Source organism: Chlamydotis macqueenii, chromosome 5 (genome assembly GCF_036417535.1).
Source record: "Chlamydotis macqueenii isolate bChlMac1 chromosome 5, bChlMac1.mat, whole genome shotgun sequence".
In the NCBI taxonomy this organism is placed as follows: domain Eukaryota; kingdom Metazoa; phylum Chordata; class Aves; order Otidiformes; family Otididae; genus Chlamydotis; species Chlamydotis macqueenii.
Genome location: NC_141560.1, coordinates 58,178,665 through 58,196,699, shown reverse-complemented (window position 1 = coordinate 58,196,699; position 18,035 = coordinate 58,178,665). Strand labels below are relative to the sequence as shown.

The 18,035-nt window shown below is 41.8% G+C and overlaps 1 protein-coding gene across 5 annotated transcripts in view; it reads left to right on the top strand.

Annotated features, from left to right (window-relative positions):
- DENND2B (DENN domain containing 2B) overlaps positions 1-18,035 on the top strand; it is a 206,380-nt gene that overhangs the window by 87,750 nt on the left and 100,595 nt on the right. For all 5 annotated transcript variants that reach the window (XM_086747947.1, XM_086747948.1, XM_086747944.1 and 2 more), the window contains one exon: positions 3,041-3,145. In XM_086747947.1, coding sequence (XP_086604073.1) covers positions 3,066-3,145 — 80 coding nt within the window. In that variant the 5' untranslated portion in view covers positions 3,041-3,065. The remainder of the gene's footprint in view (positions 1-3,040; positions 3,146-18,035) is intronic.

The window sequence follows — 18,035 nt, the reverse complement described above, 5'->3', positions numbered from 1 at the left end:
AAGAAACACACTTATGTCACTAAATTTAACATATCTTGTGAAATTTTCTTTTAGAACTCAATTCCTTTTTTGCTTGAAAACAAACCAATTTGACCTATTTGCCATTTAAAGTAGCTTTGAACTGTGTGATTTAAATAATCACTTATTTATATATTGACCACATTATTTTTATCAAGCTTTTGGGAAGCTGAAATTTGAGAAGGAAAAGCCTACCATGAAAAGCAAGTGCTCTGATGCATACGTATGTGTACTTTTTTTTTTTTTCCATTAGATTTTGGGTATTGGAAAAGTGGATTCTTAATGTGCTTTTATGTTGTTGTTTTCTATCTTTTTTTTTAATGTGCCGAGTCAGTATCCTGTCTTTTTGAAGGTCCATTCAGCTTCTTTTAGTCTAGAACAGAAAAGCAAATCTTAGCAAGTGAATGTAACACATGCATGCTAACAGTTGTTTTTCACCTTTATATCTCACACACACATTTATATCTCTTACTTTTCTCACCTTAATTGCTAATAAGTTATTGAGATTTAACACAGTAAAGGCATTGAACTGCTGCGTGGAAAACATTTGAAAGCTGCTGGCTCCCTGTGGAATGCACAGTCCTAGAAAGCTTGGGCAGCACCAGCGGGTTTCCTTTCTTGGCCCAAGCAAGTCCTTTTCCAATCAGAACAGGCAGTTCTTTACAGTTCCCTTATCTTGTTACACTATATAACTAATGTAATGTTAACAATAACAGTGAGATAGTGGTGGAATTTGGGGAGCTTCAGTGTAGAAACAATGTTACCATCTGGGAAAAAAAAAATCTCCACTTATTTGAGAAAATTGATACAGACCAGACAACTGGAGAAGGGCAAGTAGACCTCGAGTCAGCATGATTGACTGTCTCTGGAGCTGCAATCCGTAGGAGATTTTCTGGCCTTATTTGTGGCAGAACCATTTGGAATAAAGTGGTTTAGAGAATGTCCTCCTTGCTGAGATGAGTCTGTTTCTACAAGGATTTTGTGTGTTGTCAATACCCAGCTTGCTTTTAGCATCACACTACATTTGGCTTCTCAAGCAGTCTAGATTTACTGTGGGTTTGAGTAAACAAGAAGTTTTGTAATACTCCTTATTTTTGCATTAACTGTGCCATTAATGGTTGTAAAAAGTGGTAGTTCTTGTCAGACCCAAGGTGGCAGTGCTGCCAACCATGGTAGATATTTTAGTCTGTAAATTAAGGCGCATCTCAGAAACCACCCAGAGTGCGTGCCAGCAGAGCCATAGCATCCTTGATAAATAACTTCTATAGCATCAGGTGGATAAGTGCTGTCTTATTTCTTTCATGAGAGACTCTATTGGCATTTTAGAAATCTTACTCTGTCATAAAACTACATTTCTCCCTCATTTTGCAAAATGTTTCTCGAGTGATTATGGTGACAGAGCAAATTGCCACTAGGAGCAGTTCTCTACAGCAGAGAAACAAGGGATATAGTGAACAGAGGGGTGTGGTGGTAGAGGTTACCACTTTTACATCCTTGGGATTACATCCTGGCTGATATTCGTATCATCGTGTTCTCCCTTCAGTCACAGCACGGTGTTCCTGTTAAGACAGAGTGATGAGGTGTGATGGTTTAGCCTGAGTCACCACACAGTTTCTTGCTCACCCTCTCCCTCTCCAGCAGGATAGGGGAGAGAATTGGGAAGACAGGAAAACTTGTGGGTTGAGATAAAGACAGTTTACTAAAATAGCAAAGGAAAACTACAATAATAACAGAATATAAGGATATTAATATATGCGCAGTGAACAACATGTGTTTTCTCACCACCCGATGTCCCAAATGTCCCAATGCAGCTTGTCCCGAGCAGTGATCATGGAAATGAAACTGAGCAGCAAGCAAAGGAGCGAAAGGGAACCAGCAAGGTAGAGAGAGCGATGCCAGCGAGTGAGAGAGAGGGATGGATGCCAGGAAGGCAGATACCCGCCTTGGCCAACCCCCATTTATATACTGAGCATGATGTTTATGGCATGGAATACTCTCTTTGGCCAGTTTGGATCAATTATTCTGTCTTTCTCCCAGCTCCTGCATCTGCACATTAGTGAGACTTGGAAGGCCAGACAGTGTCCTTGGTCTCATTAACAACAACTTGTATCATCAGGGTGTTTTATCAACATTCTTCACATATGAAATCCAAAACATACAATTTACTGAGAGAAAAATTAACTCCATCCCTGCCGAAACCAGGACATGAGGGCAAAATAAATTGTGGTACTGGGCTGTTTCATTGCCAGTATGAAGCAAGTAAGGCCATCTTTTGGGCACTTAACTGGATATATATAGTTTTTACCATGGCTGAAATTAAATTTACAGCTTTTGAGTTGGTACCAAATTACCAGGAAATAACTAGGAATTAGTAATGATTCTTTATTTTACCTGAGGTCTTAAAAGTATCCTAAGACAGTTTTACTTAAAGAATCTTGGGGCCAATAAAGAAAAGCATTTGTAGATATTTTCATGTCACAAGCAGATTTGAAAACTATATTCAACATGTTTGCTATTGAATATATTTCACTATTAGAAAATATTTCCATAATAGAGCCGCACTTTAAAATTGCAAAAAATTTCTTCATTCCTTGGAATAGCTTTTGTGTGGCCAGAATACCATAGCCAGTCATAGCTATGATAATTGCAAGTATCTCACAGTGCAGTTACTGGATTCTCCATGTATACTGATTATGGAAGGACCGCACCAACCCTGTGATATCTTGTAAACTCTGTATCAAGTTCTGTTCATCAGACATGCCAGAACCTGAAGCATACACCTAATTGCCGTAAGATATCTCCCTTTATAGCACTGGCCTCTGATAAACTTAGTTGTGGATGTGAAAGAGGAGCAGCAGAGATGCAAGGTTTAGTTTTTCAGGATCGTAACTAGATTGATTGCATTTTATAGAATGAAAAGCAGCCTGGAGTTCTGCCTTTACACATTATAGTACTTCTAGCAGTCTTGAAGGTTAATTGTCATTTGGGCTTGTTGAAGCTTAATTGACTTTTCTTCTCACAGATATCCACATTTCTAGAAAGCAGAAATGACCATGACTGCCAACAAGAATGCCAGTGTCAACAGCAGAGCTGGAGGGAGTAAAGTGTCTCAGGACACTCTGGATAGGTAAGTGGTGAACTGCAGGCTTTGTAGATTCTGAAAAAAAAAGATTTGTCTTTGTTTGGAATGAAATCTCTGTTCAAAGATAAGCAACCTCTATTCTGACACAGAGAGAGCTTTGGGCTGAGATAAGTTTTTGGTAGGGATTGGAGGAACTGAGGTATGAAGAAAATTTTGCTTCTGGCATATTTCTGTCGAGCTGTTGCTGCTCGCTGGCTGGTTATGTGATGGCAAGAAAAGACCTGTGTGGAAGGCACTGTGTAGGCCTCAGTAGGTTTGAACTACATTTCTTGTCTATATGACAGCCTGTCAGCTTTTCTCCATTGCCAATCTCCAGGTTGTATTTCGTATTGGTTTCTGTCACATTTTCTCTGCTGTAGACACAGACTGCCTTGACAGACAGTGAGCAGAAACTGTCTCCTGTTGCAGGTCAGGCAGTGAGTGTGAAAGGGCTGAATGTAAAGTTCAGGGCTTATCTCTGTTGCTTTGCTTATTTGTTCTCCTTTCTGTAGCATTAAGTCATTTATGGAGTAAGTAGATCAACTTAATGATTTACAACTAGGGGAAAACTGTAGCCAAGGACACCTGAAGTCCCCAAGCCTAGTAATCCTGAGATAATTAGTCTGTTTAGACTGGACCAGTAAACAAAATGCACTTTCAAATTTGTGCATGTTTACTTGTGGCTAAGAAACACTATCCTAATAAAGTTCCAGTCCATCAGAAAGCTGTGATGTGACTGCACGCAGTGATGCAGATGCCTGTAAATAACAGACACCTTTCACTGGTGAATTAGTACGGTGAAATGGCAAGAAGGATGGAGTACATTATTACTCCTTTGCACTTCAGTTTATACGGAACAAAGGCACTGTTTTGAGGAAAAGAATTTTTCTCTAGGCAGCTCTGCTTTAGAGTATTGCTTTGGTATGCAAGTAAACAACTTCCCTGCAGCCGACTAGTTCACATATCCATGTCAGAAGGAGTCTTGTTCTCAGCCACAGCCTTTACAAAGTAATGCTGATTGATTCAGCCTGTGGCCTTCACACAGGATAAGCCCACCAGCTCCTCTCATTGTGGGACTGACAGTTGCAAAACCCTTGCTTAAATCTGCAGTCTCACTATGGCAGCCTCAGTATACTTTGACTGGGAAAGTTTAGACAATCATCAGATTAAAGAACATCTATGAATTTACCATTTGAACACAGGAGCAAAGATCTAGACTTTGGATGTCATCTTAGCGAGGTGAACAGAAAGCCACCTGAACTGTGCAGGGTCTTCATATGCATGAAATGTCTGTTGACATATCTCTCTGTCTTTGCTGTAGCATTTTATCCAGCTTTCCAGGGGATTCTTGCACAGGTATATTGTCCTATTCTGTTTTGAGGGGCTACACTACCTTACAGACCAACATGCCAATGTCTTCATTTTTCTTGTGTTTTGGCCCAAAACAAGACTTTAACCCTGTTATAAACAGCATAGAGAAGGAATGTGTAAATAACGCACTGACCTTACAGAGTCTCTGTACTGCAGTAATGCCCTTATGCTAGGCATTGGACATAGAAACAAGGAAGATGCTCTTTGCCCTACAAAGTTCAACGTGTAACCCTCCAAGGCATTAAGTAGGCTGCAGTAAAATGAGTCTGTGCCCAGAAATGAACTTTGTAGAGGAAAAAAGTAGTGGATTTACTTGTTGGACACTTGAGGATAGGAGCATGGGGTTGTACTAATGTCAATGAAATGCTTCAATCACTTTGGCCAGGACAGGCAGCATCTGTTCTAGCCATGCATGACTGAGGGCACCACATCTGATAAGCTGTAGCAGGGTTACTCCTAGCTGACAGCAGCACAGTATGTGCATTGGAGGGCTGTATTTGGAGAATGTTGCTATTTCAAATGAATTAATAAAGACTGGGATTTGGGTGATTAGATCACAGAATTACAGTTTGCTTTTATCCACTTGAAAATGAAATGTCAGAGACAAAAAGTGCCTGTATTGGCAGCTGCCAGGTAGAATAGCTGGCATAGATGGAGAAGTGCAGACAGAGAAATTTAGAGTGTTGACTGATCCTAGCAGAGAGTTGTAGGTCAACTTGAAAGTGATGTTGAATACTGGCTTGATTTGGCATATCTGCCATTGTATGCTGAACTTTTCCAACCACAAACAATGGAAAAGGGAAAATATAAACTAAACTCTGATATTTTCAAGATGGAAGCAATAGAAGAGGGGTTTTTTTTAACAGTTTGTTTATTTTCTGTTTTTATTTAAAGGAAAACCTCTTTTTAATGACACATCTCTGTTTTGCATTTAAACATTCTGGCTTTGGTCTTAGTTTTGATTGTCTTTCCGTATTTTGTGCACATATGGCTGCCTCTGCATTGCCTTCTGTATCTAATAAATTATTTCTCTCTTTCAACTCTCTGCCAGACCTTCCTGCTTATCTACACGTATTATTGAATTGCAGTAATTCCAGGCAATTTTCCTGAGTTGGATGAAATGGCCTCATCTTGATTGCCAAGGGATAGGTTGGCCTACAAAGTAGCAGTGAATTAATAATCAAGAGCCTTAGTTAGAACCCTGACCCTAGTCCTATCTCTGCTAGTTGTGCTGGTTTTGGCTGGGATAGAGTTAATTTTCTTGATAGTAGCTAGGATTAGTCTATGTTTTGGATTTGTGCTGAAAACAGTGTTGATAATACAGGGTTGTTTAGTTACTGCTGAGCAGTGCTTACATAGAGTCAAGGCCTTTTCTGTTTCTCACATCACCCCACCAGTGAGTAGGCTGGGAGTGCACAAAAAGGGAGGGGACACAGCCGGGACAGCTGACCCCCAACAACCATGATATTCCATATCATATGATGTCATGCTCAGCATATAAAGTTGGAGGAAGAAGAAAGAAGTGGGGGTACATTCAGAGTGATGCTATTTTGTCTTCCCAAGTAATTGTTATGTGTGATGGAGGCCCACTTTCCTAGAGATGGCTGAACTGCCTGCTGATGGGAAGTAGTGAAAGAATTCCTTGCTTTGCTTTGCTTGTGTGTATGGCTTTTGCTTTACCTATTAAACTGTCTTTATCTCAGCCCATGAGTTTTCGCATTTTTACTCTTCTGATTCTCTCCGCCATCCCATAAAGGGGGAGTGAGCGAATGGCTGTGTGGTGCTTAGTTGCCAGCTGGGGTTAAACCACAACACTAGTGACCTCCTTGTGGCATTGTCAGACCCTTTCCATCTCTAAATCTTTCATTAGGTGGATTTGCCTTTCTTCCTCCTGGTGTTGTACTCCTTTCACTTTTTAAATTGTGCGGTTTACTAAAGATATAGATAACCAGCATCAATTCTAGTGTCTTTTATTAGGCATATTAGGCTGTATTAAAGCTCAGCAGAAACTGACTCAATATCCTTGTATGCTTCTGAGTTTGTTAGTTTGTACGTTTGGCATCTCTTAGTACAAAACAGTAAAAGCATAAAATAAAGGGAGGGGAAGGACAGCTAGAGGAATTTCTAGATATATAGTCATATGTGGATATTAAAACCAGATCCCTAATGATATCTGGTATTCTCAAGTTGTTTTTCATCCTTTCATCAGTGCAGACAGATGAGTGCTGGGAACTTGGGTCTAGACTTCATTAAACTTTGGATCTACTCTTTTGTTTTAAAATATTTTCTATCCTAAATAGCTTAGAAAGTATTGTGGGATACAAAGTTATTGGATAATAACTGTCAAATAAACTGTCTTTCCTTATCATCACCATCTGTTTTGATTAGAATTTGTCAGGAAAAAATTTTGTAAGTACAAGTATGGACCTGAAGCTAAGAAAAAGCTTTGAGTAGCACTTCTGTGACAAGTGAGGAGATGAATATGTTGTCATGCACAAGTTCTCCATCTGTTATTTTGCCTTATGTAATCTTCTTCACTTGTCTTTCTGAAACCCGGTAAGAGGATGTTATTTGAGTCAACCATGAGGATTCTTCATTTTAGTCAGACTGTAAATCAGTGGAGTAAGTGATAGCATAATATAAGTTTAAGGCTTGTGGGATTTATTGCAAACATTTTCAAAGCTCCACTTAAACTGAACAGTCATTGTCTCTGTTTAGTATGGAATTTGACTGGAGATTTGGAAATCTGCAAATGTGCTTTCTCTATAATTTGTGGGGGTAGAGTTTCAGTAAGTGCTGATGCTGGCATAACACAGGTGTAGTCTTCTGGTGGTGAAGACATCTTTGCAGTGTTATTTTCTTGTCAGTCCTAGTTTTGATGTGGTTTATTGTGGCAACATGTGAGGTGTGTTTCAGTGATACAGTGTCAGCGTCTGGTTCAACCTTTTGTGACTCCTTATGGGTCAAAAGCAAAGGTCAGTAAAGCCTATAAAAGTATTTCTAATTACTTTTTCTGTGAATCAGACCCTCATAGATAATGGATTTAAGTTTTAATCATAAAAAGCTTCAGTGGAAAGGAGGTGCCTACAAGTAAACATCTATACAACTGCATGCTTTGCAAGCATCAAAGTTCTTGCAGTAACTAAGATTCCTTTGGTCCTCACTGGAGTGTGGATCCATTGGCGTGAGGCACCACAGACATTTTTCCATCAGAGCTGTGCTAATGGCAGTTTAGGAAATGAGGGAGAGACAGAGTGAGGACATTATTTGGGAGAATAACCATGACTCTCACCTGAGAAACTGATTGTGGGATTCACAGGTTTCTGCTGTGAGCACAGGAGAGGAAAACCTTTGTATCTGAAGAAAAATATGAGACTTAAATAAACAGCCGCACAAATTCATTCTTTCTGAAGTTATCTGAAGTTCATTCACCACTTGTTACAAATGGGCATTTTTGTGTGTCTTAGGTGAGATAAACTTGATTGTGCTCTGAATAGGAGAATATTGCAGAAAGATGACAAGGGTAGTCGAAGGTATGGATCATTTTCACTACAAGGCAAGAATAGATTGACAGGGTCTCTTCATCCTGGAAAGGACAGGAGTGGAGAGGAAGAAGAAGTAATAGAATTCTCTGAAATTATACATGGAAAAGAGACAGTAAATGGGGAAAAAAATCTCTTTTAATTTAAGGTCTAATACAAATCAAAAGAAACTAGAAGATGACAGGTTGCAAATAAGTTGAAATGAAGGTACTTCTCTGCAGCATGTCTTTAAACTGTGGAATTTACTGCAACAGGATGTTATGATCGGACAAATTCTTGGAAGAAAAATCTACCAAAAAGCTTTTAGCTACAGAAGCAAAATCTGTGAGTCAACAAGTCTTTAAGCCTTTTGCTGTTAAGCTGTTTAAGTAGCACTGCATCCTCATCTTGCTTGTTCTCTCTTCGATAGGCACCTGCTAACCATCATGGTCAGTGACAGAGTCTAGACTAGGAAAGCTTTTTGGTCCAAGCCAGTGGGGACGTTCTGATGTTGTTTGGAACAAGAGTCAGTTATAGGAAGCAAATATTAGAGTTTGCAAAAGGATTATTATACTTACAAAATGAGACTTTCTGGCTTTTGGTGAACTCAAGGACACAACTTTAATCATTCCTTGTGAGTCACTGATGTGAATGCCAAGGAACAGGGGGTTAGGAAAGCACCTTATGTGTAGCTGAAAGCAACATCTTAGCAATTCTGTCAGGAAGCAGCTCTGTGAAATCTTATTAACTCTTCAACAGGAGACAAAGGATAGTATGCTTGCAACTGGTGCGTGACTTTTTTGCATCAAATGACTACTTGATTTGATTGCACCACACTTAAGAGGATCAGTGTAACTCTGAGGAAACCTTAAGAGAACAGAAGTAAAAGAAAAGGCATAGCAGTGTTTGTAGTTCTTTCCCTATAATGTGGCTTGCTTTCCCTTAGTGAATGATTTAATATTTATGTGGAATCTTTGTGTTTTATGCAGAAACTTTATTTGAATTAATATAGCTTTAAAACTTGTAGTCTATTTAGTCTAACAGAGAAAATGAGAAGAAAATCTGAACAAAATAATTATATATTAATGTGTCATTATATCTTAAAATTGCAGCTTAATTTGAGATGATAAATGCGACAAGCACCAGTCCAGAGCTGAAAAATGTTTAGAATAAGTGTGGCTACATAACTTCTGTAAATCGTTCCTAATGTCTTCACCTCTGACTAATATGCCATCTCTTAACTTGGGATCTCAAGGCATTTATTATACACTTAACTTGAGCCTTCTCACTTGCTGCAGTATACTACTGGAGTACCAGAAGTGTTTGTTTTTACAAACATCGATTTACACTTTTTTTTTTTTTTTTATCTGAAGGTACTGAATGAGGTATAAGTAATTTCAGAATTTGGAGATACAGACTTCATCCAATGTATTTGTGAGTGAGTGACAGAATTTCCCTTTACCTTCAGCATCTTCCGTGGTGCAGACTGTGCCTGACATATGAGTCCCACCTTGTAAACTGGATGCAGAGCTGGAAATAGTAGAAGTGTGCTCCTGCAAGGCAGTGTTGCCCTGGTACAGGCATTGTTGGAATGAGAAATGATATAAATATTAAAAGACATATTTTCATTATATGACAGGATTTTAAAATAAATTATCAAATTAAAAATATTTTAAAATATGAGCAGTATCCTTCTACTGTAAGCACAGAATATATCCCTGAAAGCAGGATTACTTAGACATTGATTTGATATACTTTCTCGCTTAATAGCTTTTGGATAAATTTCTGTTAATCTGGAAATAGATCTATACACATTAATATTTGATTTTGTAAATGGAATACTTAATGTAGACAACCACAGGAAGGTATTTTGATTAATTAAGCAATATATGCACTTTACAAGATATCTCAGAATAACGTCGTTACAGTTATTCTCAATTTCTTGAAAGGCAAGTAAAGTGGCTTGTCCTCTAATTTCTTAAAAGTTTACCTCATGTAAAGCAAATTTAAAATGTGTCCATGTGAGTTTCACGAATCATGACTTAGGAGTGAGCTTTTGAAAGCTTAAGCACATTTGTATACCATTTACAGTGAACAAAAATCACGTTTGCTGCAAGCGTTTTACTACTGTGGTGACTTTAGTAGAGGGACTGCCATCATGAGCTAGAACAAACATCTTTTTAGTTTAATGTCTCTGGACTTGATCTGGGAAGATAGCCAAAGCAGAAACCAATCCTGGTTCCAGTTGTGCAAAAGGACTATGTGTCTGAGGAAAACTATTCTCAGAGGCCATGCATCTGAGAAAAACTATATCACTGGAACCAACCCAAACTATTCTATGATTCTATGTTAGTTTTGGCATGGATTGGACTTTGAGAATGTTCTTCAGCTGAACAATTATGATTTTAATGACACAATAAAGTCAGGGTGCTGATGTCAGTGGGTCATATAGCAAGGCATCAGAAATTTGTGCTAGTGAAGGATTACATCTGCAAATTGCTGTAAGCACAAAGTTGCAGGTTAAATTCATAGCCGAATAACATTCATAAAACTTCTCCTTTCTAAATACTTTTAGTTGAATCTTTGAATCAAATACACTCTTGCTTGATTAAAACTGAAATCTGATCTCTGAGCTGCATCTCTCTCCTTGCCTGGGAAGAACTGAGCTGCATACCCACAAACCTCTAAATACAGGATTTGGTTTTTATCTCCCAGCAATGTGTGAGGCTATTCCTGCTGTCGCTGACAATTTGTCAGCCCCATTAGTCTAACATGCACTGAGATATGTTTGCACTGCTTTTCTGGCTTCAGCCTTCTTCAGAATTTATGTTAATTGAACAGAATTTTAATTGGCAGGAGCCAGCTTATCTCCAGTGAAGGCAATGGAGATGCACTACATTAATCAAATGATTAACTGGACTAATATAACTCTAGAGGTACCTAAGGAATGTTCCTGCTGAATTATAAATAATTATTTTAATGTCATAGTTTAGCCCCAATTGGTACAGACTACGCAGTCTCTCTCTCACTCCCCCCACCCTCCAAGAGAATAGGGAGAGATAATACAAGAAAAAAGGCTTGAGGTTTGAGATAAGAACAGGGAGAAATCCTTAAAGTTACCGTTACAGGCAAAACAGACTCGACTTGGGGAAAACTATTCATTTATTACTAAAACTGAGGCAGGATAATGAGAAAGAGAACAAGATAACCTCCCCCAACCCCTCTCTCTTCCCAGGCTTAACATTTTCTCTACCAGCTTCCCCTCCAGAGTGGCACAGGGGGGAAGAGGGAATGGGGGTTATGGTCAGTTCATCACACGTTGTTTTACACCGCTGCTTCGTTGTCGAGGGAAAGAACTCCTCACATTCCTCCCCTGCTCCATCGTGGGGTCCCACCCACGGGCTACAGTCCTTTGTGAAACTGCTCCAGCATGGGTCATCTCTTCCATGGGTGCAGTCCCTCCAGAACAGCTGCCCCAGCAGGCCCTCCACAGGCCACAGCCTCCTTCAGGCATTCGCCTGCCCCAGCATGGGGTCCTCCATGGTCTGCAGGTGGACGTCCATGGGCTGCAGGGGGACAACCTGCTCCACCATGGTCTTCACCGCAGGCTGCAGGGGAATTCTGGCCAGGAGCAGCATTACTCCTCCCCCTCCTTCTGAACTGACCCTGGTGTCTGCTGCTGTTCTTCTCACAAGAAATTCTTCACAACAGGCTGGCAGATGCCTCTCAGGATCTCTTCACATCTCACCTCCTCTCCACTTCTTGCAGCCGGGCCAGGCCGAATGAGGCCCAGTCAGCTGCCAGGCAAGAGGCCAGAGGGTGAGGCCTGCAAGGCCCACAAGTCTCGTGCCTCCCCCTCTCTGCCCTTGCTCAGCATCTTCACATATTCTCTCCTTTTTTTTTTTTTTGTTTTTCCCTTCTTAAATATGTTATCGCAGAGGCGTTTTCAGGGAACATTCTGTCACCAATTGGCTCGGCCCTGGCCAGCATCAGGTCCGCCCTAGGCCCAGCCAAGTCCACTGAACAAAGGGGAAACTACTTCTAGAAGCTTCTTACAGAAGCTACCACTGTAGCTCCCCCCTCACCCCCCTCTAAATAAAACCAGAACAATGTCAAATAAAATAATGACTTATATTTCCCAACCAAGTGAACCTGTGGGGTAGTGTTATGTCCAGATTTATCATGAGTTATTCACTGTTGTTATTCATAGGTAAAAATCACTGTTGGAAATGCAGAGGGAAGGCTCATCAGGCTGATGCATTCATTTGCTGCTGTCTAAACCAGAGGCCAGGTCTGGAACTGCTTCCCCAGGGCCTCAGCTTCTGTGCAGCCATCATCAGTCATGTAGAGGGGAGACGATATACTTACCTTTCGGAACAACAGATCTTTGCACGTGCTCTGTGCCTGCTTCTTGCTTTGAGATGTTATAGATGATTGCAGGAGGTGCAAGCCTGCAGAGGACTGATTCGTGGTGTTAGGAGAGCTGGCACAGTCCTGAAGTAGTATTGTTGTATTTGACTTCCAGTATCCACCCTGATTCTTTTGTTTGAGAAGATGGTAAGTAATCACTGCATTTCTGTAAGCAAACAAAACCTCTCTTGTTTGTTCTAACAGCAGTGGTCTTGATGTTTGAGCTTGACAGAACACAGCAAAGATGGCTGTGTAGAAGTATTGTTTTGGGTTGGTTACCTGTCTCCATCATGCATGCGTGTCCATGCTCAGCTACTTCATTTGCACACCAAGGTCTTGTGTTTTTATTACTGTGTTTCTCTGATGAAGGTGGAAACAATAAAAGCTTTAAGTAAAATCTTAAAGGAATACTTAATGTCTTTGTTTTAGCCTTAAAGAACTGAGATGTACAATGATATCCAAAATTAGTACTAGTCAAGCCAGATTTATTCAGGTTTACAGCAAATATCTTTATTTTTAAGTGAAATTGATTATTGGTCCACATTAATAAACCCAACTGAAATACTTAGTTTCATTTGAAGAAAGGATTGATTGTGTGGTTGTGGCCTAAAGATATTTTGCCTTAGGAATTAAGACCTCCAGAATTCTTAAATAAAAGAATGCGCAGATATGTCCAGTGCTGGGGTTACGCAGTGCTCCGCTGCTGTCAGCACTGGAGTGTGGGTGGCAGTGGCAGTTGTTTGCTCTGCTTGGCTTGTCCCGAGAGTGCTCTATTCTCTTCCCTTTCCATAGTAAATTTTTCATTTCAAAGGTGATCTTATGTCAGGAGAAAAAACTGTGTATAGGGAGAAGTGTTGTCTTCAGAGAGGCAATGCCTGTGCAGTATTTTTGTCTCATTTAGAGAGATCACTTCATGGATGCAACTGTAGTGCCTTTTGCTTGCTGTTACCTGCTGTGTAACAATATGATTTTAACTTAATTTGTATAATTTAAATCCTTCTGCTATTGTAACTCCTCACTCCTAATAAAAGAAAAAAGCCAAACCAAACCTGTGCCTTTCAGGTCTGTATTAAACTGTAGACACTGTCCAAATTTATTGTCAGGTCATTAATCCGGATGTGATGCAGTCTGACTGCACTGACAAATGAATTATCTTGCGACTAATGCAAAAAAGCTGTGTTCACATCCAGGGCTGGATGCCTTAAGGGGCAGATAACGCAGGCTGATGCAGAACGGCTCCCTCACTATTACTGTGACAGAACGTGATGAGGGAGATAGAGCCCTGACCATGGATGGATGGAGCACCACGATAGAGGCCTGACTCTACTGCAAGAAAAATATTAATAGGAAGATAAACAAAATGTGGGGTTTTTTTAATTTATGTACTTCATGTAAATATAAATTTAAAGACTATTATATTTATTACATGTCTTGAGCTTTCTGAATGGAAAACCTCATGAAGAAAAAAACTTGGAAATCAAAGGATGCACCTTCATCTCTCTTTGTTGCTCTAAAACAATGAGGTTTTGGTCTTGTGTGAAACTAATCGGTACAATTTTTCCCGCTAATTATTATGTGTGATTGCCATTGTTCTGGCATTATTATGATAAAGTATTCTCTCATCTTTTACTCTTTCTTTGCTAAGTATGTAGATAGTGTTGCTGTGAGTGATAGAAAAGCTGCTTCTTGCCCTTTCGTGGATGTCTGCATTTCAGTTACAGCTGAAAGGCATTCTCTGCCTAGGCTCTACAGTTAGTTGCATGGTTTAAAAGAGTCTCCATAAAACATTGGTAATAGATAGCTATACTACTTTTCACACTTGAATAAAAGTTTCTATGTGGATGATGTTCCTGTCCATGCTTAATAGAAAGTTTAGTGGGATGTTTGGATGCTAGTTCAATTTCTGTTATAATGATATACCACAGAAAAAAATGCTAGTGTGTTTGCTGCTGCCTCAACTGTGTGCTGAAATGCTCACCAAAACAACCAAGCAAGAGTGTATCTATCTCAGTGGAAACCTTTCTCTGGAGGAGACATGTAGGTGTTGAGGCGGAAAATAGTGACAGAGAAAGTAGTGTGTCTAGAAGTGGTTGATGGTTTTACACAGCTTTAGGGAGATTTGTGCAGGGTTTGATATGTTGGCGGTTGTAGTTTCATGCATACCTGGGTGTACAAGTCCTTGTTTTCAAAGAACTCTGGCGGGAGAGGAGCTACGCAATACCTAAAGCAGGGAGCCAAGCCTTCATTTATACATTTTAAAATAAAAGCTGCTTTTGCTCCATTAGTGATGGAGCAGCCTGGGCTAAAACAACTCCCAATTTTCCCAGTCAGAGCAGCCCTCGGGGACTTTGTTAGAGCATCAAGAAGACAGTGGTGTGAGTTCAGCTAATGTGCTCTCAGTGTGTCCCTGCCTATCCCAGCTGCCTGTGCCAGGCAGCAGAAGAGGCAGGGTTGGGACCTCTTGCCTCTACTGTGGGAGAGCTCCTAGCAGCTGAGCATGGCTTAAGGCAATGAGGCGCTCCACACTGAATGGCTGAGATATATTTTCCTGCCAAAAGTACTTGCCCACTGCTCAAAAATACTAGTGAGAATCTTTTAAGCTCTTTATGAATTTGTGAAACAAACTCTATAGAAAATCACAGAATCATAGAATCTTAAGGTTGGAAGACACCTCCAAGATCATCAAGTCCAATTGTTAACCTAACACCACCACGCCTACTAAACTGTGTCCTGGAGTGCCACATCTACATGTTCTTTGAACACCTCTAGGCGTGGTGACTCCACCACTTCCTTGGGCAGTCTGCTCCAGTGCCTGACCACTCTTTCAGTAAAGAAGTGTTTCCTAATATCCAACCTAAACCTCCCCTACTGCAACTTGAGGCCATTTCATCTTGTCCTATTACAAGTTATTTGGTAGAAGAGACCAACACCCACCTCCCTACAACCTCCTGTCAGGTAGCTGTAGAGAGCAATGAGGTCTCCCCTCAGCCTCCTCTTCTTCAGACTAAACAATCCCAGTTCCCTCAGCCGCTCCTCATAAGACTTGTGCTCCAGACCCCTCACCAGCTTTGTTGTCCTTCTCTGGATGTGCTCCAGCAACTCAATGTCCTTCTAGTACTGAGGGGCCCAAAACTGCACACAGTATTTGAGGTGCGGCCTCACCAGTGGGGCACTTCCCTGCCCCTGCTGGCCACCCTGTTCCTGATGCAAGCCAGAATGCTGTTGGTCTTCTTGGCCACAATGCTGGCTCACATTCAGCCGGCTGTCTACCAGCACCCTCAGGTTCCTTTCCACTGGGGAGCTTTCCAGCCACTCTTCCTCAAGCCTGTAGCATTGCATGGGGTTGTTGTGACTGTAGTGCAGGACCCGGCACTTGCCCTTCTTGAACCTCATACAGTTCACCTCAGCTCATTGGTCCACCCTGTCCAGGTCCCTCTGCAGAGCCTTCCTACCCTCAAGCAGATTGACACACCCGCCCAATTTGATGTCATCTGCAAACTTACTGAGGGTGCACTCAATCCCCTCATCCAGATCGTTGATAAAGATATTAAACAGAACTGGCCCCAGCACTGAGCCCTGGGGAACACCGCTTGTGACCACCCACCAACTGGACTTAGCTCCATTCACCACAACTCTCTGGGCTTGGCCAGTTTTTAACACCCATCGCAGGGTACACCTGTCCAAGCCATGAGCTGCCAGCTTCTCTGAGAGAATGCTGTGAGAGATGGTATCAAAGGCTTTGCTAAAGTCCAGGTAGATAACATCCACAGCTTTCCCATCATCCACTAGTCGGGTCACCTGGTCATAGAAGGAGATCAGGTTGGTTAAGCAGGACCTGCCCTTCATGAACCCAGGATGGCTGTGCCTGATCACCTGATTGTCCAGCATATGCCAGGTGAGCGCACACAGGATGAACTGCTCCATAATCTTCCCCGGCACTGAGGTCAGGCTGACAGGCCTGTAGTTCCCAGGATCCTCCTTCTGGCCCTTCTTGTAGATGGGTGTTAGATTGGCAAGCCTCCAGTCATCTGGGACCTCCCCTGTTAACCAAGACTGCTGACAGATGAACGAGAGTGGCTTGGCAAGCTCCTCTGCCAGCTTCCTCAACACCCTTGGGTGGATCCCATCTGGCCCCATAGACTTGTGTGTGTCCAGGTGGTGTAGCAGGTCAAAAATTACTTCCTCCTGGATTGTGGAGGTTTCATTCTGCTGAGTCTTCCAGCTCAGGGGGCTGAACACCCTGGGAATAACTGGTCTGGCTATAAAAGACTGAGGCAAAGAAGGCATTAAGTACCTCAGCCTTCTCCTCATCCTTGGTGATAATGTTCCTCTCCCCCCTCCACATCCAATAAAGGGTGGAGATTGTCTTTGGTTCTCTTGTTTGTTGATGTATTTGTAGAAGTATTTCTTGTTAACCTTAACAACAGTGGCCAGATTGAGTTCTAGGTGGGCTTTTGCCTTTCTAATTTTCTCTCTGTATTGCCTTATGAGCTCCCTGTACTCTTCTTGAGTTGCCTGTCCCTTCTTCAAAGAGTGGTAGACTCTCCTTTTTTCCCTGAGTCCTAGCAGCCATATGGTCATCTCCCCTGCCGGTTTGTCTTATGGCACATGGGGACAGCCTGCTCCTGCACCTTTAAGACTTCCCTCTTGAAGAACTTCCAGCCTTCCTGGACCGTTTTGCCCTTCAGGACTGTCTCCCAAGGCACTCTGTCAACCAGTGTCCTGAACAGGACAAAATCTACCCTCTGGAAGTCCATGGTAGTGGTTTTGCTGACCGCTCTCCTTACCTCTCCAATAACTGAAAACTCTTATCATTTCGTGGTCATTGAGCCCAAGATGGCCTCCGACCACCACATCTCCCACCAGCCCTTCTCTGTTTGTAAACAGCCGGTCAAGCGAGGCACCTCCCCTGGTAGGGTCACTCACCAGCTGTGTCAGAAGATATCTTCAGGAACCTCCTCAACTGTTTCCTCTCTGCTCTGTTGTATTTCCAGCAGACATCCAGTAAGTTGGTCCCCCATGAGAACAAGGGCTAGCGATCGTGAAACTCCTGCCAGCTGCTTGTAGAACGCCTCATCTGCCTCTTCAACCTGGATGGGTGGTCTATAACAGGTTCCCAGCAGGATATCTGTCTTGTTGGCCTTCCCCCTCATCCTTACCCATAAGCATTCAACCTTATTATCACCATTGTTGAGCCCCACACAATCAAAACACTCCCTGACATACAGAGCCACCCTCCTGCCTCTCCTTCCTTGCCTATCCCTTCTGAAGAGCTTGTATCCGTCTATTGCAGCACTCCAGTTATGACAGTCATCCCATTTCTGTTTCTAAGTCATAGCTATCCCGCTGCACAATGGCTTCCAACTCCTCCTGCTTGTTGCCCATGCTGCATGCATTGGTGTAAATGTACATGGTCAAAAAAACCCTCAAAATTCCAATGATGGCACCAGTCCCTGAGCCATGCATTGATCAGCTGAGTTTTCCTGTTTCTCTCAGTATACTTCCCTGCCACAGATGGGATTGAGGAGAACACAACCTGGGCTCCCGATCCTTCAACCAGTCACCCCAGTGCCTGCAAGTCCCTTTTGATCGCT